Genomic DNA, 20,731 nt, shown 5'->3' with positions numbered 1-20,731 from the left:
GTGATAGCCCTACAAAAAAAATGAAAAAAAAATTGACTTGATTTAAATTAAAAACTAGTGCTTATCAAAGGACACCATTAAGAAATCAACTGGCAAGCTACAGAATTAAGAGGACATATTTGCAAACCGTATATCTGACAAAGGACATATCCAGAATGTATAGAGAACCCATAAAACTCAGTAATAAAAAGAACCTAACTAAAAGATAGAAAAAAGACTTGAAGAGACGCCTCACAAAAGAAGATGGCCCAATACATACGTGAAAAAGTATACATCATAGATCATCAGAAAGATGCAGTTTGAGACTGTAATAAGATACTACTGCACATACCCATCAGAACAGCTAAAAGTAAAAGATTGACAACACAATGAAAAGATTGGCAAGTGCTGGTGAGGATGTGAAGCAACCCAAACTCTCATGCATTATTGGTGGGGGTGTAAGTAAAATGGCACAACTACTGTGGACAAAGGCTTGGAAGTTTTTTGTTTAATAACAAATAAAAAACTCTACTGTAGAATCCAGCAGTTCCACTCCTAGGTATTTACCTAAGAGAAGTGAAAACATGTCTTCAAAAAGATGTGTACAAAAACCTTTGGACCAGCTTTATGATAGCCACAGATGGGGAACCACCTAGCTGTCCATTAACAGAGGAATCGATAAAACTATGGTATATTCAAACATTAAATTTCAACTCAGAAGTAAAAAGGACTAAAGGTATTGGTTCATACCACAACATGGATGAATATTAAAAATTTTATGCTGAGTGCAATCCCATTACTGGGTATATACCAAAAGGATTATAAATCATATAAATCATTCTATAAAGACACATGTACACGTATGTTTATTGCAGCACTATTTACAATAGCAAAGACTTGGAACCAATTCAAATGCCCATCAATGATAGACTGGATAAAGAAAATGGGGCACATACACACCATGGAATACTATGCAGCCATAAAAAAGAATGAGGTCATGTCCTTTGCAGGGACATGGATAAAGCTGGAAGCCATCATTCTCAGCAGACTAACACAGGAACAGAAAACCAAATACTACATGTTCTCACTCATAAGTGGGAGTTGAACAATGAGAACACATGGACACAGGGAGGGGAACATCACACACTGGAGCCTGTCAGGGGATGGGAGGCAAGGGGAGGGAGAGCATTAGGACAAATACCTAATGCATGCAGGGCTTAAAACCTAGATGACGGGTGGATAGGTGCAGCAAACTAACATGGCACATATATACCTATGTAACAAACCTGCACGTTCTGCACATGTATCCCAGAACTTAAAGTAAAAAAAAAAAATTTATGCTGAGTGAAACAGAGTAGCTATAAAAGAATATATATGATGTAAGTCTGTTTGTATAGTGATCTAGAATAAGCAAAACTAATTGGGGGTGCAAAACAAAACAGGACAGTGGTTGCCTGTGCATGGGGTGTGTGAGGGGTGGGAGTAAGATGGAAGGAGGTCTGAGGGAACTATCTTGAGGTGATAGAGATGTTTCTATCTTGATAGAGGTTTAGCTTACATGGGTATATGAAATTGTCACAATTTGTGATTGGCACACTTAAGAATTGTGTATTTCATTGTATGTACATTTTACATTTAAAAATGGATAAATACTGAACTTTAGATGATATGTGTTCTGAAATGTTTAAAAGTGCTGATATCTGCAACTCTTTTTAAAATTTATTAAAAAGCAAGATGGACTGATGGATGATAGAAAGATGGCTAGATATGTGATAAGGCAAATATAGCAAAATATGAACAACTGTAGAATGGAGGTGATGGGTATATGCATGTTTACTGTCTCTTCTTTCATCTTTTCTGTATGTTTGAGAATTTTTATAAGGGTATGTGGATTGGGAGTAAATGTGCTATTCTGGCTGGCCTAAGTCACACTATTCCTGGAGTCGGAAGTGGAGTGGATTCTGCCTGTGATGGAGGTGGGGGACCCACACAGAGTACAGAATTCTAGAATCTACCGTTCCATTTTAGAAACTTCATTCTGCTCCTTGGGAGTTGTAGGAGAATACTGAGATTCTCCATGTGATCACAGTGCTGGGGATACCCTTTCCTGCCAGCTCAAAGCAACAGAATAAAAGAGTGAATATTCTCAAAATCTCTTGTTGCATGCATACGAGTTGGCATCAAGATTAATTTTGGATTTGGGGTAGGAAACTCAGCTTCGAGTCATAGATCTAGAAATGCAGTCGTCGGAACTGACAGCTGTCTGTGGCAAGGGAAGAAGTCACCTTTCCCTGTGTCTGTGTTGGATAACATAACATTCACCTTCTGCCTCTCCAAGGGGCATTGTGGGGATGAAGGCGATCATGAACGTGCTTTGAGTTTGTCTGACTGCATCAGCCTCAACTTGCAATGAAGACAGCTATGCATGCCACTGCCTGGAACCTCCTGGAAGGAGGACTGGAGGTTGAAAGGAGCAGCATGGTGCTGTGACTCACTCTCTGGCTGTGGTTTCTCCTGGGCTGGGCCCCACTTGGGCAGCAGAAGAGCCTTATGAGCTCCTACTTTGGTGTCCTGCATACCATCCTGAGGAATTTCTCATTTGCAGTTTTCTAAAGCACAAAAGAGCAAGGTTCCCTCTTCTGCTAACAGAGCTGTGTAACTATTTCCAAAAACACTGGGTTGGGGGTTGGGGGTTGGGGGTTGGGGGTTGGGGAGGGGAGCACATAAAGACATTCTCTGTTTAATATTTCAGTTTCTTTTGGGGGGATGGGAGGTGGTCTCTCCTCTCACTGTGAAAACGGCATGCTGACAGATAAGTGGGTTCACATCCACTTTTTAATGTTGCATCAGCCTGAAGCCAGGAAGTGCTAGAGCCATAAGACTCCTCACACTGTGACCTGGCCACATCCTACATACATGTCAGCTTGCACGCCATCTACTTAACTGTCATGCACTTGATAGCAAATGAGCTTGTGCCCTTTCTGCTGCCTTTAAAAATTTCCTGAAACACTTTTCTGACTTGTACATTACTTAGATTTCTTTCTTCCTCTTTTGCATCCAGTTTTTGTTTATGTTGGCTGTGACTCCAATCTTCGGTTGAAAGCTAGGGAAGTTGCTTATAAAGGTTTTCAGGATTGCTGAATATGAAATGCAAGGAAATTGCATAACATTGCAGCATTTCCTCCTCTTGTTGCTTGCTTGTTACCCAAAATACAGTAGTTCCTTCTAGAAGCTTGAAGAAATTTGGCAGATCCTACCCTCTGATGGTCTATTGTGGTCTAGAGAGTCCGTGTTATCCTGATTTGAGGTTGAATTTTTCTTAAGGTCAAACAACAAAGCTTCCTGAATTATAACTATGGCAACAGTGTTTACGTAACACACAAATTAAAGTCATGGGGTAGCGGAGGAGAAGCACCCACAACAATCAGTGTTAATAACCTCAGAACAGTTAGCCTGTGCCTAATTCACCAGAACCAAAAGCAAGTTAAAATAAATGGCCTAGTCCTTCACTGGTTATTGGGGTGTGACCTACCACCTACATGCTCCAGGAGGAGCTGTTTCACCTTTTCTCTTGAAACTATATCAGCTTAATTTGAAATTTCTCACAGAGAAGTGCAGTAAGTGCCAGCGACACTCAAAATGTGAAAGCATTGCTATAAGGATAATTTGCTCATCAAGGTCATTATGACCTGCCTCTGACCTGCAGAGAAAGACCCAGACGAAGGAATGCGCATCCTTAAGCCCCTTGTCCTTTAATGAGGAATAATATCTTGGACACTGAATATATGCAAACACTTAGATGCCACATAGATCACTTCCCATAAACCCTGCCCCACAGAAATGTAAAATTGACCTTGATTGGAGATTGGAAATGATGAGAATGAAAAATTATGTTTGGAAGTATTAAATTCTGTAGAATATAGACTATAGAAGCAGTAAGAGATGAAAGAAACAAGAGATTAAGGTTGTCTGCAGCCATCAAGTAAGTTAGGAAATATTTGTGGAGTAAGGAAAAGGGAAATAACCCTTTTGAGCACCTCTGGTCACTGTGATAACTATTTTAAATTCTGTTAATACTCTCATGAGTATTATTACTTAGCTCTACTTTGCAATGAGAAAGCAGACTCAGAAATGTCAAATGATTATCTAAGGGCACATAGTTCAAAAGTGGTAGAACCAGGTGACAAAATAAAAACTTCATCCAAATTAAATTTAAAGGAGTTTAATTGAGCTATGAACAACTTGCGAACTGGGCAGCCCCCAGAATCACCACAGATTCAGAGAGACTCCAGGGATGCCTCGTGGTCAGAACAAATTTATAGACAAAAAAAAAAAAAAAGGAAAGTGACGTACAGAAATCAGAAGTAAGGTACAGAAACAACTGGATTGGTTACAGCTTGGTGTTTGCCTTATTTGATCATAGTTTGAACACTCACCAGTGTATAAGTGGTTGAGGTATGGCTGCTGGGATTGGCCAAGACTCAGCTGTTGTTATAGGTAAATATTCCTAAGTTAGGTTTTCAACCTTGTCTACCTATTAAGTTAGGTTACAGTTAGTCCACAAGGACTCAGATATAGGAGTATGGAGTCCTTCTCAGGCCATATTTAGTTTGCTTTTACACAGACCTTAATGCCAAGTTTCCAAAGCCCACAGCATGCTCCATCCACCACTTGACTCAACTTCATCCAAATCCATTTCTCCCTGTTTTGGAATCTGTCCAGGGCCTATACCAGTGAAAAGGTTAGGCTAACAATGATTAAACCCCAAATGCAGCTAAATTAATCAGCCCAGGAATGCCCGGGCTGCCTTCTGGACAGAAGGGGGCTTAGGTCTGTGTGTAAGAGGATGCTGGGTCAGCCTCCTGCTTTAGTGGACCATGAAGAGCTCCTGTCAGTTATTTATATTCAGCTGAAATCTGCCTTCCCGGAGACTCCACCCTGATCTTCATCTCTGTTCAGCACAATAAGATTTCCCCTTTGTCACATCACTGCCCTTTGAGAATCTGAAGACTGGTATTGTGATGTTTTGAAGCCTTCTCTTCTCCAACCAACACTGTGGTTTAGGGAGACACATCTTGCAGAGCAAGTGAGCAGAGCCAGAGAGTGGAGCCAACAAGAACCAGGATATAGCTGATGTCAAGGTCTAGGTGAGAAGGCAAAGACAATCTGACCTTGGGCGATAGAAAAAGAAGTGGGGATGAGGAATAGGTTCAAGATATATGAAAGTAATAGAAGGAATATAACTTGGTACTGATTGGATATGTGAGGTAGAAGGAATGGGAAATTCAAGGATGACAGCACAGTTTCTCGTTCAACTTCATTGCACATTTTTCTCCCTCATTCTAGAGTTCCCTATAAAGCACAAGTAGGCTTTTCTCTCATGCACTTAAAAAAAAATACCACAACCCTTGTCTGTGAGCAACAGAAACACAACTAAAAAATAAAAAGGATGTTATTGATATACTATGGAAAGAGCAGGGATGAGCTTCTGGTATGTTAAGAGGGATGAGCTTCTGATATGTTAAGATAGAAGGGCTCAAATGATACCATCAGAATCCCATGTCCCTTCATTCATGGCTCTGCATTTCTTTGTTTGACCTTTTCTGCTCAAGGCTTTGCCTGTGTGGTAGCCGAAGTTGGCCTCAAAAGCTTCAGGTATGCATCCTGTTTTCCTAGCAACACAAGGCCTCATTTCCAATAGTTGTAATAAAAAATGAGTGAGTGTCATTGGCTGAGTTTGGCTTGGGCCAATCACATGTGCAGTAGGATGCATAGTCTGGATCACATGCAACAAACCTGAAGATGGAATTGGGATCATCCCCACCCAAACCATATGGACTTGCCTTGGCAGGGAGGTGGCTCCCCAAGGAAAATGAGGGTGATATCCCTGGAAAAAGAGGGGCATGGATGTTAGTAGTAATCACAGGCGTCCAGAGCACTTTTTTTCCCCCAATGTTACTGAGGAATAATACAAAGAGATAAGTTGCTTATATCCACAAGGTACAAAGCAGCAGGCAATGCTTGAACTAATGGAAAAGAAAGTTTGTTTTTCTATTAATCATTGTTGTTGTAATCATGTTTTGAACAGCAAGCAGCAATTTTTATTCACCAGCAAGAAGGCTTCCAGGGCTGTTAAAAGACTCTGTCTTTTGGATGGCTGTAGGAGCACAGCCATTTGGTCACTTTTTATTGGGCCATTTTCTAAGAGACTGCCTAGTCTTGAGATGCCTCTAATTGTGTAGGGGAAGGGACTCGGCACCAACAGGTACAGAACCCCTTTCTTAGCCCTTATTTCAGAACTCCCCAGTGGTACCATAGGTTCCAAAACTATTAGCAGCATTCGTTGTCACCTGGTGGATGTAGAGCTAACACAGCGGTGGAACATAGAAAACAAATGGCTGTGTGAGGGATTTTGATAGCCTTGAGTTAAGCCAAATAAGATAAATCTGTATCCTGTTTTCTCCTAGGAAGGCCTGAATTGTCTGTTTCCACTCCCTTGTAAGAAAGATTCATAGAGAATTTGCCAGGTGTTGGGGAGAACAAAGCAGTCACCTGGACACCTGAGCCCACATCTAGCTTGCCTTTTCTGTCTGGCCAATGCATTGTCCTCACCAACTCCACCTTTAGTGTTTTTTCTTTTTGTTTGTTTATTTTCTAATTGCAGTTTCTTATTCTCTCTATTCATCCAATCAGTACTTTCTGAGTGGCTGGCTATGTGCCAGTTACTGAACTTCCTTTATGTATAATTCTATAGGGTAAGAGCAAGGTCTTGACATTAGTCCAGGAATCGGTCATTGGGAAGTGCTATCAACTATATTTTTATTGGTTTCACATTTGAGGGAGCCTCCCTAAGACGGCAAGTGCAACAGCGGTAGCAGTGGAAAGGGAAAGCCTGGCAGAGTATTGTCAGCTGAGAAACAGAAAAGTAGCAACAACCATCTTATTTTTGCTCCACTGAGCACATTTCACCACTCAGACAGACCATGGTGATGAGAGTCACATTTGTGATGGGAGGAGGAGGAAGAACCAATAGCTGGCTCCCAGGCTCTGACCCCTTGAGTTGAGACACATCCTTATTTACTCCAGGCTATTCATGCTTCAGATTCAAACAATTCCTTCCCAAAAGCTTTTCCAAGTGTGGCCTGTGGCCCATGGGTGAAAAGAGAAGTCCTGATCTAGAAAAATCATGTCCATTCATGGGTGGCATTCCACAGACTAAGGGCGTCTTACTAGTAACTTCTCAGGGGTGTTATTAAAAGTTCCTAAGGCTGGGCACGGTGGCTCATGCCTGTAATCCTAGCACTTTGGGAGACCGAGGCGGGTGGATTGCCTGAGCTCAGGAGTTCGGTGAAACCCCATCTCTACTAAAATACAAAAAAATTAGCCAGGCGTGGCCTGTAGTCCCAGCTACTCAGCAGACAGGAGAATCGCTTGAACCCAGGAGGCGGAAGTTGCAGTGAGCTGAGATCGCACCACTGCACTCCAGCCTGGTTGACAGCAAGACTCAGTCTCAAAAAAAAAAAAAAAAAGTTCCTAAATTTAGCCTGTATTAGTGTTTGCCGAGCATTCTCATGTGCTCAACTGAGAAATCTGCCACAGAGTCTTTGGCAACCCTGGCCAGTTCTCTCTGTATGTGCTGATAGGTTTTAGGAGGGTTGTTTTTTGGGCATCCTAAAATGTCTCAAGCTGGTTGTGGTTTTTAATTACTGCCACACTTGTATTAATTGGAAGTTTGTAGAATTCCTGTTATGCTTAAATTGGGTGGAAATTTTGTTATTACATAATGGTTGCATTGTTGCCATTTTAATTACTGCTTAGCCTCTTTTGAGTTCTTTGTTAATTGGCAGGCTATTTTTCCTCTGGAAAGCAGGACTGGGTGGAGAAGTTGTATGAAGTTGTGGTTGAGTACAGACTCTACTGTGCTCTGCCTAAATCAAATCCTGGCTCTGTAATTTGCTAGTATGTAACATTTGGAAAGTTAATTAACCCATATGATGCCATGATATAGAGGCAGGTGTAGTACCCCGTAGGCTTAAGGATGAAATAAAATCATTCATTTAAACGCTTAGTATGGTGCTTGGCACATAATTGATAGTGAAAAAGTGGTTGGTGGCAGGTGGCTATTTTTATGTTTGATTGCTGTTTTAAAAAAGATTAAGAACCATTGATCTAAAAGTTGACCTTAGATTGTCTCCTTTCCTTTCCCTTCATCTCTTAATTAGTTTCAGTTGGTTATGTTACATTGCCAACAAGACCAAGGCCACGGGGTCCCTCAAATGACATTTCCCATCCTTAGCCATTTGTCTCATAAGGGATACATTTCCGTCACCAGAAGAGGCTTTTTGTTTTGTTTTTTTAAACACAAAGTGGGAAGAGAAGGAAGGAGGAAAATGACAGTGATGAAGATGAAAGTTAATCCTTATAGAATGTTCAATAGGCTATAGAATTTACATTCAGTGCTGTGTTGAATATTGTATATCTGTGATTCCATTTAATTATTACAACAATCCTAAGAGGTGGAGAGTGTTAGTATCCCCCTTTTTCAGATGGCAAGACTGAGGTCTAGGGATGATAACTGATGTGCATGTTAGCCAATAAACAGTAAAGTTGGACTTTGAACCTAAGCAGTAGATTACTACAAATCTGTCGCCACTGACAGAAACAATTCAAAAGAGCAAGCTCTTTTGACTTTAGTGATGGTGGACCCATTTTGTCATGCAGAGGAGATGAGATGATATTCGATGGTGTAGAACCAGCCTGTTGTTTTAAGATGTTGACACATTGCCTTATTCGGTGTGTCTCCACACTGGTACATCAGGGGAACAACCAGGTGGGAGGAGACTTGGAGAAGACCTCAGGGAATCATAGAGTTTGGATGTGCATTTAGGTAAAGATGGTGCAGTTTAGAGAGGAGCATCAGTTTTAAACAAATTTACTTATGAACCTGTTTCCCCAGCATCTTTATTTTGTCCAGATTTTGATCCAAAGTGTGGTATGGCTAAGCTCTAATGCAGCTGTGTGTGAAAGGGAAAAGTTAGATTGTTTTGTCAAATTTTTGCTTTACTTATGTCTTTAATTTCTACATTTGAAAAACAAGCCTCTCTGCTTTCTCAGTACGGCTTGGATAATGGTAATAAAGGTACTCATAGAAAAATTCTGGGAATCCAGATGACTCTGTGTATTCTCTGTTAATTCTGTAGGGACATGTAAACTGAATTGGCTCAGCAGTGAACAGAATTTATTGCAAAATCACATCTTGGTGCAGAGGAAGCATATGAAGGCTTTCCTCGCCCTCCTTTGATTTATTAAATTGTACTTTCATTGTAGCTTCTGGGTAAGGACTCAGAATTGCAGTGCCCTGTGATTTGTATCAAAGAGCTACTCTCTGCCCCTGGTGTTTATCGTCAGGATCGAACCCTGTGGTTCAGAGAGAATATGAAGTGTTACTTCTACACCAGATGCCAGCTGGTTGCATGGGTTGGTGGTAAATACTCCAGGCTAGAATCAGAAGGCTGTTCCCAGTTTCATTTTCTTTCTGACTCAGGGCAAGTTCTTCCTTCTGGTGATTCACCTGCCCAGCTGCCCACAGCATCTCACCTTTATCATCATCATCATCATCGTCGTCGTCATTGTCATCATCATCATCACGATGACTTATTGATCATATGGTTAGTGGTTAAGTGCTTGGGCTCTGGAGACAGACCGTGGGAGTTCCTGTCTGGACTCTGCCCATTTCCAGCTGTCTGACCTTGGCCATGTGACCTAACTTCTCTAATGCCTCAGTTTTCTCATCTCTGTGACAGGAATAATTAGGCTAGTATGAGAACCGAATAAGACAATGCACACAGAATGCTTGGCATGGTGTCTGGCACATGGCAGGGGTTTTGTCATCGTCATCATTATTAATTTCTATCTGTCATAATTATTCTTTAATGACTCTTAGATGGACCACGATAAGATAAACACATGTAATTTCTCTTCTCCAGAAGCATATACTTGAAAATAGATACTTGTTGGCATGGATCTTTAACAAATCTTCATATACAATGGTCAGTAGAAACTGGACCATACCTACATCAAGGTATAGAAACCCAAAGGAGATAATGTTCCCAGGTTTTAGAGTACTCTAGCTAAGCAGAATAGATGGAGCTTAGCTTCAGTTGGGTTGTCAAAGGTGCATTAACTGTTTCAGTCTTCTGAGGAGCCACAAATCAGACATTTAGTGCCCCTTGTCCGCTTGGGTTGCTCCTGGAGAGTTGAGTTCTATTGTATTAAGGTAGATGCTCTCGAGAGGCTTACCTGAAAGCATATAAATTTGAGATTGCTAATCATAAGACAAAGCTATGGTCAAAGTGACCTTTCAGGGCATTGCTCTTGCCTCGGAACCTCAGTCTGATTCTAGTGGGCAACTGCGAGATCTTTAGAAGAAGGCCAGAGCAGACTGACCATTTCTAAAGGGTGAATTGCATGCTCTTTGCTTCTGTCAGTATTGAAGGTATTTATAAACCATAATACCAACCACTGGAGTGACTTGGTAGTGATATACATTTGCCATTGCCTAGAAAGGTAAAAGGGTATTGGAACATCCTTTTAGAGGCAAGATAGAATAGTACACCACTGACCAGCTCTGTGTCCTTAGACAAACTGTGTAACCACTCTGGGTCTCAGGTTCCATATCTCTAAAATGTGGATAATACTAGACCTCATCCATATGGTGGTTGCAAGGATTAGATGTTGCCATGTGTGGCACTTGGTAAGTGCTAGGTAAACAAAACCATTCCTGCTTAGTGCTGTGACTGAGCCACCATCTGGTTGCTTCCCCACCCTGGGCCTTCTTTGTTGGGCCCTGTAGTCACAAAGGCCTGGTAAGCAGGATTTGTTAGCTTCATTTCAGAACTCATTCTCTTTGGCTCATTAACCCAAACGAGACAGAGATTAACAGCGTGGCCTCAGAGGAGCAGGTGAGTACACGCTTCTGGTGCCTTTGGCTCATTGATTACCCTTCTCCAATTCAGGGAATGCTTGAGTGTTCCAGGAAGGGGTCTCCTGAGACCCAGGAAACCTTGAAAGAAAGTAATTTGGCACAAATTCATCTCCTAATGAAGGAGGGCTGGAAGTCCTGCATTTTACTATTCCTTCTGGATTTTGCCAGCTATAAATAGAAGCAAGTTTCCCTTGGATAGAATGTTTGAATTTACTAGGAGAAATGCAGGGATCAAGGATGGCTGAAAAAAAAATACTTGCCAAAATGTGGTCTTCTCTTCCGCACTTCCCTTGCCCAACTTTCCAAGGTTAGTGAATGCCAGTCACCATGGATCGCTGGTCCTAGCTATTACACTGTGACCCATTTCACTCACAGGTCACAAGGCTCTGCAGGATCAGATTGCCGCCCCTCTGCCCTATCCTCATCTCCTACCCCTCTCTGCATTGCACTGATTGCCAACCACACTGGCCTTCTTCCTTCAAATGCAATGACTTTTCACCTTCCAAGGACCTGTACTTTCTGTTGGCACTAGCCCCCACGTCTTCCCAAGGAGGTACCCCTCATCATTGAGGCCTGGCGCAAAGGCCACCTCTTCCCAGAAGCATTTCCTCACCTAAAGTCCACAATACACCCCCGCTATTTTTTTTTTTTTTTTACTTTCTCCAATGTACTTATCAATATTTGAAGTAATCATAAATGTGCATCTGCTTATTTCTGTTTTCTTCACTAATTAGAAAGTTTTATGAGAGCAGAGATTACAGATGTCTAGTTCATCTGTATCCCCAGCACCTGGAACATTGCCCGACCATTATAAGCCACAGTAAATATTTGCTAAATGCATGGATAAGTAAACGAATCGCAAGCAACATGGGAAATTACTATTTAGGAGGTCTTCAAACTTTTCAAAGCCGCTATGCCCTTGTTCAATAGCCACATGAGTAAAATGGATAAAAGCCAAGGGAAGGGTCATTTGGTCTTAGCTTCTCTCCAACCCCTTTGTTTGTGCAGGTGCTGTGGGGCTCAATCTGGAAACCATGATCTAGCTGAAGTTCATTTATATAGATGATAAAGATGCTGCTGAGGGAGAGTGGGCCACTGTGTTTCCTCTTTTAAGTAGGAATTACACAACCTCTATGTCAGCCTCCACCTAGACTTGGTGGTGACTTTTGCCCTCCCCTCAAATTTCATGAATGTTAAGCATTTCTTTTCTCAGTAGTAGAGTCCAAAGCGCTTGCACTGTGTTGTGCTGTTTCAGTATATTTCTTTGGCACAATCTCATTTGATGTTCACAGCAGCTCTGGCTGAGTTAGTCAGAAAAACCTATCATCGCCCACATTTTATAGATGAAGAAATTAAAGTTCAGCAAGATGAAGTTACCAGTGGGGAAGCCCAGGCCAGGATCAAAATCTTTTGACTCCATATCTCTAGAACTTTTAGGTATATGCATTGATGCCTTTTCATTCATTAGACAATCCTCTTTAAGTACAGAAACCTGTTCTCTTTATCCTCATCTTTCTGACCTTTAATAAGTGGCCTGGTAGCTTTAGTTTTCTTTAGAAAATTAATAATAAAATGGGATGATTTGTTGTATTTAGAGCTTGATAATTCGAAGACCTTCTTGGGTGACTCCTTCAGTTTACGGATGAGGCAATAGATGCCCAGAGAGGCTAAGAGACCCAATGACACAAAGCAGCTGAAGGGCCAAGTGGGACCTCTTGACCAGCCATTCTCTGTCATATTTCTTAAGTGAAAAATCCCTTTCTGGATTTAATCGTTCTTTTCAGAGGTAGTTGCCTTGGTTTCTTTAGGGGTTCAATAAGTGGTTCTCAACTGACAGTAGCCATTAGAGTCATGGCTATTATGATCAGGTTCACCTTATGCCTTTCTACACCTACAGAACCTTAATGACCAAAGAAGCGTTTGGGGTTTATGATATTTTTTTTTCATTTATTTATTTAAGACGGAGTCTTGCTCTGTTGCCCAGGCTGGAGTGCAGTGGCGCGATCTCGGCTCACTGCAAGCTCGACCTTCCTGGGTTCATGCCATTCTCCTGCCTCAGCCTCCCAAGTAGCTGGGACTACAGGCGCCCGCCACAACGCCTGGCTAATTTTTTGTGTTTTTTAGTAGAGACGGGGTTTTACCATGTTAGCCAGGATGGTCTTGATCTCCTGACCTCATGATCCACCCACCTGGGCCTCCCAAAGTGCTGGGATTACAGGCGTGAGCCACCATGCCCAGCCGATTTTTTTCTTTTCTAAAGTAGAGGTTTCATCTTGTTTAATTATGACAGCATATCAGAGATGGGCAAACTGTGATCCACAGACCGAATCCAGCCCACCACCTTCTTTTGTAGAGCCCATAAGTCAAGCATCATATTTACAAACAAACATCTATAATTGACTTTATAAGGAATGCTAACTTTGAGCACCAATTAAGCTAAATATCAACCTCTCTTAAAACCTCATTCTTCTGATTAGTAGGTTTGCATTTCAGAAAATCATACTCAAATGTTATTAGATTTTAAATTTTGTCAAATAACTTATGAAAATTTACTTTCTATCTTGTTGTAGAAGTACCTACATAATGTCATTGATTTTGCCTCTTGGCCCACCAAGCATAAAATGTTAATGTCTGACCCGTTGCAGGAAAAGCTTGCTGACCCTTGCAATATGTCATTGTCTCTTTTATATTGGGCATTTTCTTTTTCTTTATGGGGTATTTCCCTTTTTATGATTTACATTATTTAAGGGGTATCTATGGAAAATATATATTCCCCTTATAACTTTCAAATTTCTAGAAGTATGTAGAGTAAAAAGCAACAGTTCCCACTCCCCAGTATTAACAGTCAACAGTTTTTGTTGTAAAGGTCCTGACTTTGCCACTAACTAGCTGTGAGACATTAGTTAACCCCTCTAGGCTTCATATTCTCCATCTGTGAAACAGTGATAATAACAGCTCCTACCCAACAGAATTGTCATGTTAGTTATTTCAGATCATTCATGTGAAATGCTTAGCACATTGCCTGGTGCGCAGTTCATGCTTAATGATTTGTAACTAATTTTAATTTTTTCTCTTCTCTATTTATGTACGCATATACATTTACTTGCTTTCTTAAAAAGAGGGAATTTTTTTTTACACAATAAAGTTGCACGATGATTCTGATGCACACACACTTAAGAACAGCTAAAGTAAATACTGAGAAGTAGATAATTATTGAATGGGTTCATATTTGGGAGCCAGAAATTACCTTCCACTTGATGGTGCAAACTAGGGAAAATGAGGAAGATAATGGTTTTCTACAGTGAACCTATAGGGTGGTATAAAATGCACACAAGTGAATTTTTATTTTTATTTTCCAGGTCTACAACTCGAACAAAGACAGCCAGAGTGAAGGGAGTAAGTACAATGCTTGGGTAACCTTCTACAGCCAGGGTTGGGAGTGGGCTTTGAGAAATTGCTACTCCAGGTGTGAACCACCAGGCGGTGCTGTGGGCATGTTGGGTTGGCCCCAGTTCCCGAGTGCAGTTGGACATGCCTCCACCCCAACTTTCCGCCAGTGACTCCAGAGGGACGGTAAGTGAGCCTGGCTGGCAAGGCTGTAGTGACACCTTGCATTGAAATAACGCGTCACACTTTACAAAGCATTCTCGTGTGCATTATCTCCTTTAATTGTAGGTCTTAAGACTATAGCTCGTCACCACTTAAAAGTTACTTAATACAACAATACTCAACTCCCGGAGAGGCTTATCCTGTGGGAAAGCCAAAGTTGCTCTTGCCTCCAGCACGGTCTCTCTCAAAGGACTGGAGAGGCAATAACTATGTTAGGTGATTTCTTAGTAACCCTGTTTTCTTTGTGGTCTCTTGGGGGAGGAAAGAATGGAGATGAATTCTATGGTAATATTCCTCTCTGATGGAAGTGTCCCTGGGCAGCCTCTGTAGACTGTAGTGCATTTGCCCTGCTGCTGCCTGTAAGCACTCTGGTTAATCATGATTTCCAAGGGTACCTGTAACCTTGTAAAGGCAATGGGATTAAAATGAACCTGCTACTGGTAGAATGTTTGGGCTGATGTCTCCTTGGTGTATAGGAGAAAAAACAAAATCCTTCCAGGTTGCTGCAAGAGTGCAAAGGAAATCCTGTCACTTTGCTTTGTAAAATCCACTTGAGAAAAAATTTAAAGGTTGCCCTACTGTGAATTCCAGTTGTGTGAGGAAAATCAGTAGAACAGTGCCTCTCCATGTGGACCAAAGGATGAAGTTTTTTTTTGTGAAAGCCATTTTAGGACAGAGATTTTCCCCCCTTTCTTTCTCTTCAAAATATATTTTTTTACCCATGAGTTTTGTATGAAATATTAAGTAATTTGGAATGCCTGCCGTGGGTAGGTTGAGAGGCCTTTATGAGATGAAAAAAAAAATGTTCCCCTCCACCTCCAGAAAAAGTAAAATGAACAAGGGAAAAATTTCAAGTAAATATGCAAGGAAACAAAGAAGTAATTGCACCCTACCCCACCCCCAATTAGGTAAGATTGTTTTAGAGCACCTGAAGTCAACTCTGGCTAACTGAGGCAAAAACAGCAGTAACAATAATGAAGGAATATGTAAGGCTGTATGGTAGCTCATAGTAAGGTCGGAGGAGCTGAAAAGCTAGGCTTGAGAATAGACGAGTTCTAGAGACCCAGGAACCCGGTGAGAAAGGGTCTTCTGGATAATACGATAAAGCTCTAAACTGTTTGTAGTCCTTGCCTCACCTTTCTGAACATTGAGATTCCCAGGCATCAAGTTGGTCTAACTTGGGTCCACCCAGGGAAAAACTGTACATTTTGATTGAGAGTTTCAAGACTGCTGCAAAAAATGGGAGCAGAGTTGTTTCCCAGAGGGAAATCAGGGAAGCCATCAGGACCAGAGGGGATGGATGCCAAACAGGCTACACTAACAGATACTCCCACCTGGCCCCGCCTGGGACACGCTGCCTCCATAATAAAGGACCCAAGAGTGGTGGGGGAGGAGAGGCATGTGAATGGAGACCTCCCCCTACACCAGCCAGAAGTTTACTTGTAACTTGTGACCTTATGAACTACATCTCTCTACTTCGGATAAATCCCAATAGATTTGAAAGACAACCATGGTTCTAGTGGTGGGCATCCCAACTGGTTCTGATATTTCTTAAGGCATTTCAAGAATATGCTTTGGAATCCTTAAAAAGGTGACCACCCTCTAACTCCCCAATGGCTTATCCTAAAGAAATCATTAGAGTGCAAAGATAGTTTGTACAACGAATAAGTTTGTTGGGGCATTGGTGATAATAGCAAAGAATGAGAGACAATCTAAATACCAAATAGGGAGTTGGCTAAATAAATTAAGGAGTAATACACAGCCTTTACAAAGAACCAGAGAGGGCTGGATATATTTGCAGAAATTGTGTTGATAGTTTGTTAATGATTCAAATTTTTAAAAAATTAGGCTATAGAACAACATACATAATAACATGCATTACTTGACCTCCCTCGAGAAAAGAATAAGACAAACAGTTTTATTTTGGAAAATATAAGCAGTTGTGACATTTTGCTTTTTGCACCTCATTATTCACAGAGCAAAGAGAGTTGCTTGCCTTGGGTGTCTAATGATTCTTCAGTCATTACCCTTTCATCTAGCACACAGGAGATAAACAGATGGGTTAAAAAAATTGGTCACTTTTGCCAGCGCATTGGCTCACGCCTGTAATCCCAGCACTTTGGGAGGCCAAGGCAGGCGGATCACAAGGTCAGGAGTTCGAGACCAGCCTGGCCAACATGATGAAACCCTGTCGCTGCTAAAAATACAAAAATTAGCCAGGCATGGTGGCACACGCCTGTAATCCCAGCTACTCAGGAAGCTGAGGCAGGAGAATCGCTTGAACCTGAGAGGCAGAGGTTGCAGTGAGCCAGGATCGTGCCATTGCACTCCCTTCTGGGCAATAGAATGAGACTCTGTCTCAAAAAAAAAAAAAAAAAAAAAAAAAAAAAAAATTGGCCACTTTTTCAGGAGTCATTTAAATAGGAATTGTTTTTTTAGGGTATTGATTGATTTCTAAGCTGGCAAACCAGTGTAATGGTCTGGTTTAGTGCTTCCTCACCCTTTTTTGAGTTTGGACCCTTTCCCACGTGGTACAGGTTCTTAGCTTCCCCTCCTTGGTGGGGTTGTTGTACTGTATCTCTTGATTGCAGTAATTTGCAGTTTAATGCAAACCCATAGGGCTCATCTATCACAGGTGGCGCTAATGCTCTGGGTCTTGATTGTTCTGCAACACTCCTTCTGTTTATGACACAATCTAAACTCTTTTAAAGATATGAAGCCAATCTGATCTGAATTTAAGAGTGAGGCACTGCTCTTCTTAACCAGATTCCAAATGTCTAGAGTCCAAATTCCAAATGTCCGGCATTTTCCTTTCTAGGAAATGTTTTGGTGGGAATTTCAGTGCAAACATTTTATCACAGAGCCAGGATGTTCTGAAGGAGCAGATAGCAAAAGGGAATTTCTGAATTCGTTTGCTTTCATTTTGAAGTTTCTCTCAGGGCATACGGTGCCTGTGGAGTATAAGACAGGGCCATAAGTAATGTCTGTCAGCTGCTGGTATTTTCCAAATGACCCAGTTGCCAGGGAGAGGATGGCAGCTGATAAATATATGTACATTTCTTTGCAGAGCCTTTTCTTCTCCTCTTCTCTATGCTCTGTTTGGATCTCAGGTTTACAGAGATGAATTCATCACACTCCCCTGTTCATGGCACATTATCAGCACAGGTTTCTTGATTCATTCATTCTTTCCTTTTGTTTCATTTTATTTATTCATCCATTCCCTTTTAGTTCTTTTTTCTAAAATGTGTGTCTTTTATCTTCCTGTGTTCTTAATAAATGGTGTGTGTTAATAAATGACTCTGGGTCTTGTTTTATTTCTTACTTTGTGCCCTCATCATTGTGTTAGGAGCCATTTGTATTCCTCTGTGTCCTTTTATGCTGTGGCTTCTGATTACTGCATAATTTGTGGTATGCAGCCCTTTGTATCTGTTTTTGTAGTGATGTACTCCATCTCCTCATGCCTCCAACTCTTCATCACCACTCACACCACCACAATGGACATCTTTGTACATGTCTTCCTGTGTGAGAATTCCTTTGGGATACACCCTCCCAAAGCATTGCTGGCCAAAGGCTATGCATATACTTAGTTTAAGCACTCTCTTGTATTGTTCTCCAGAGTGGTCGATCCACAGTCCCACCAACCCTACGTGCAAATTTCTCCATTCCTGCCAACTCTCACTAGTATTCAGCTCTCTAATTTTTTGCCAGTCTGATAGGTGTAAAATGATAGTTCTTTGTTGTTTTAATTTGCATTTCTCTGGTAATTAATGAATTTGAGCATCTATTCATAGGCCTGTTTACTGGGTTTCCTCTTCTGTTAATTGCCTATTCACGTCCTTTGCCCATTTTTCTATTTCAGTTACCATCTTTTCTTTTTGATATGTAAAAAGTTCCTACCGATTCTAGATACTAATCCCTTGTTAGATTTAGCCAGTTTAAATATGTTCTCATCTTGTCATCTGTTTGTTAATACGTGGTATCCTTCTTTGACTATAAAGCCTTCAAAGCCTTTTTATGTATTCAAATCATCTCTTTTTTGCCTTCAGGTTTATGATTTTCAAGTTGTGTTTTGGAGAAGTCCTTTATGACCCATGTCACAAAGATGTGTACCTATGTTTTCTTTTATTGGCTTTATGAGTGTGTCTTTCACATTTAAGTTTCTAATCTAGCTGATTTCCAACACTGTATGAGATGTTCCATGAAGATCCATTCTTATTTTTATCCTTGGGAAGAGTTAGTTTTCCTATCAACATCTACCAAGCTATCCATTCTTCCCTTGATTGATTTGTAGTGCCGGTGTTCTTGCATTTTAGGTTTGCATATTTTAGTTCTGTCTCTGAGCCCTTTATTCAGGTTTTTTGTGTAGCTGTTTTTGTCCCAATACCTCTCTGTTTTTACTAATAACTTTGAGGCAACTCTTAATATCTAGTTATTTAAGTCTTCTCTATTTATTCTCCCTTTTGAGGTTTGACTTGGGTATTTATGAGTCTTTATCCTTCTGTATAAAGTTTCTCCCAAAATAAAATTTTTCTTTGGGATTGCATTGAATCATACAGGTTATTTGGAGGAAGCTGACACCTTTGTAATACTAAGTCATGTCTTCCAAGGGCTTTGAATGTCTTTGCATTTATTCAGACCACCAGTGTTTTTTATTAGGATTTTATTTTTCTGCCTAGAGATCGTGTGTGCTCCTAGTCAAGTTAATCCCTAAATACTAAATTTAAAAACCAGTATTTTATTTTGCCAGCCCTGCTACCCATGGGGACTCTTCCTGGGTTTGCTTCTAGAATGTCAGGAATCTATATCAGTGACACTAGATTCTCTAATTGGTCAAACTCTTACCTAGTAGAGAAGGGAAGGGGAAAAAGGGAGTATTGGTAATAAAGAAGAAGAAAGTATGATTTTGTTTCTTCTTAAGCTTTTTTTTTGAGGAAGTAGTCACTGCCAGCATCAGTCACCTAGTTATCTGATACTTGTCATTGATTCGCCCCTTTTATTATTACAAAGAACAAGACTTCCCTGGGCAAGAACCATTTCTCCCATCTCACCCCCTGCAGCCCCATTTGCCATATCTCCCGATGTCTTTTTGTCTTTTTGCTGTTCCCTACCTTTGGGTACAAGGTAGGGAATATCTTTAGGGAGTTTTAAGATTTACTCCCCAAAGACTATGAGAATTGGTTCATTTTTCTTTGTAATGAGTCCAGGTGGGAAGCAGGATGAGAGGCCTGTTCTCACCCCAGGCTGCTATTGTGCAGTCCCACCCGAGGGAAGGTTAGAAAGCCGAGAATTTGTCAGAGAGAACACACCAGTCCAGTGCAAGGGAGTAAGAGAAGAGCAGGCTCTTACAGTGTGAGTTGGTCTTTTCCAAGTTTGACGTTTTAAATAACAAATGTGACTGCCTACTTAACTCTAAAAAGATTAGTTTGTTTACAGGAATGCTGCCCTCCCACTGTTTCTCCAGCTGCTTGAAGGCTGAAGTCTGACAGATTGAGGCAGAGAGGGCTCAGTATCCTAATCTTGACTTTGTAGTGCCACTTTCTTCCATGTGGGTATTAACTCAGATCCCATAGGTTAATCGGGTTATGTTGAAAGGAATATGCTGAAGTTGCTGCAGGCGTGCCTTCTCATGCATGTCAGGACCTGGCTCAACACTGGCCATCTGGCTTTTCAAAATGGCATTGTGTAGTTCACTCCACTTCTCACTCTTGTTCAACATTTTCCTGTTACTGCCACCTGGATCTTGTGCTGGACGAAACTGCAGGAGTCTAGGCTTCTGTAGCTCTTCCTTCAGTGAATGCCTCTAGAAGTTCTTGAACTCCTGGCTTCACTCGATCCTTCCATCTTGGCCTCCCAAAGTGCTGGGATTATAGGCATGGCCTTCTGGGAGTTCTTAAGGGCAGGTGGCACTGAGATATATGAGTACCGAGAGGTAAGGACACTCATAACTAGAACACACATCTGTCTCTATCTTTAAAGCTCATGTGATCTGCTGTGGAGGTTCAGACCACAGGGGAACAATAGACAGATGGCCCAATTACATTGTGTGGGTGTATGTCATATTCATACCATCTACAGAAGTACCCAGGGTGTGGACTACATGCCCAGAGCTCATGGATTTGAGAGTGAGCTCAGAGGGGGATTCCATCTTGGTTAAAAACA

The 20,731-nt window shown here is 41.2% G+C and overlaps 1 protein-coding gene across 6 annotated transcripts in view; it reads left to right on the top strand.

The window, feature by feature from the left end:
• Positions 1–20,731, top strand: part of ARHGAP26 (Rho GTPase activating protein 26) — a 471,824-nt gene that overhangs the window by 237,738 nt on the left and 213,355 nt on the right. For all 6 annotated transcript variants that reach the window (XR_004033269.1, XM_030827217.1, XM_030827197.1 and 3 more), the window contains exon 12: positions 14,323–14,359. Coding sequence is in view for 5 of the 6 variants with exons in the window: in XM_030827217.1 (XP_030683077.1) it covers positions 14,323–14,359 (37 nt within the window). In the remaining variant the exon portion in view is untranslated. The remainder of the gene's footprint in view (positions 1–14,322; positions 14,360–20,731) is intronic.

Source organism: Nomascus leucogenys, chromosome 2 (genome assembly GCF_006542625.1).
Source record: "Nomascus leucogenys isolate Asia chromosome 2, Asia_NLE_v1, whole genome shotgun sequence".
Lineage (NCBI taxonomy): Eukaryota > Metazoa > Chordata > Mammalia > Primates > Hylobatidae > Nomascus > Nomascus leucogenys.
The sequence above is the reverse complement of the archived record's forward strand: the minus strand, read 5'-3'. Positions and strand labels throughout refer to the sequence as shown.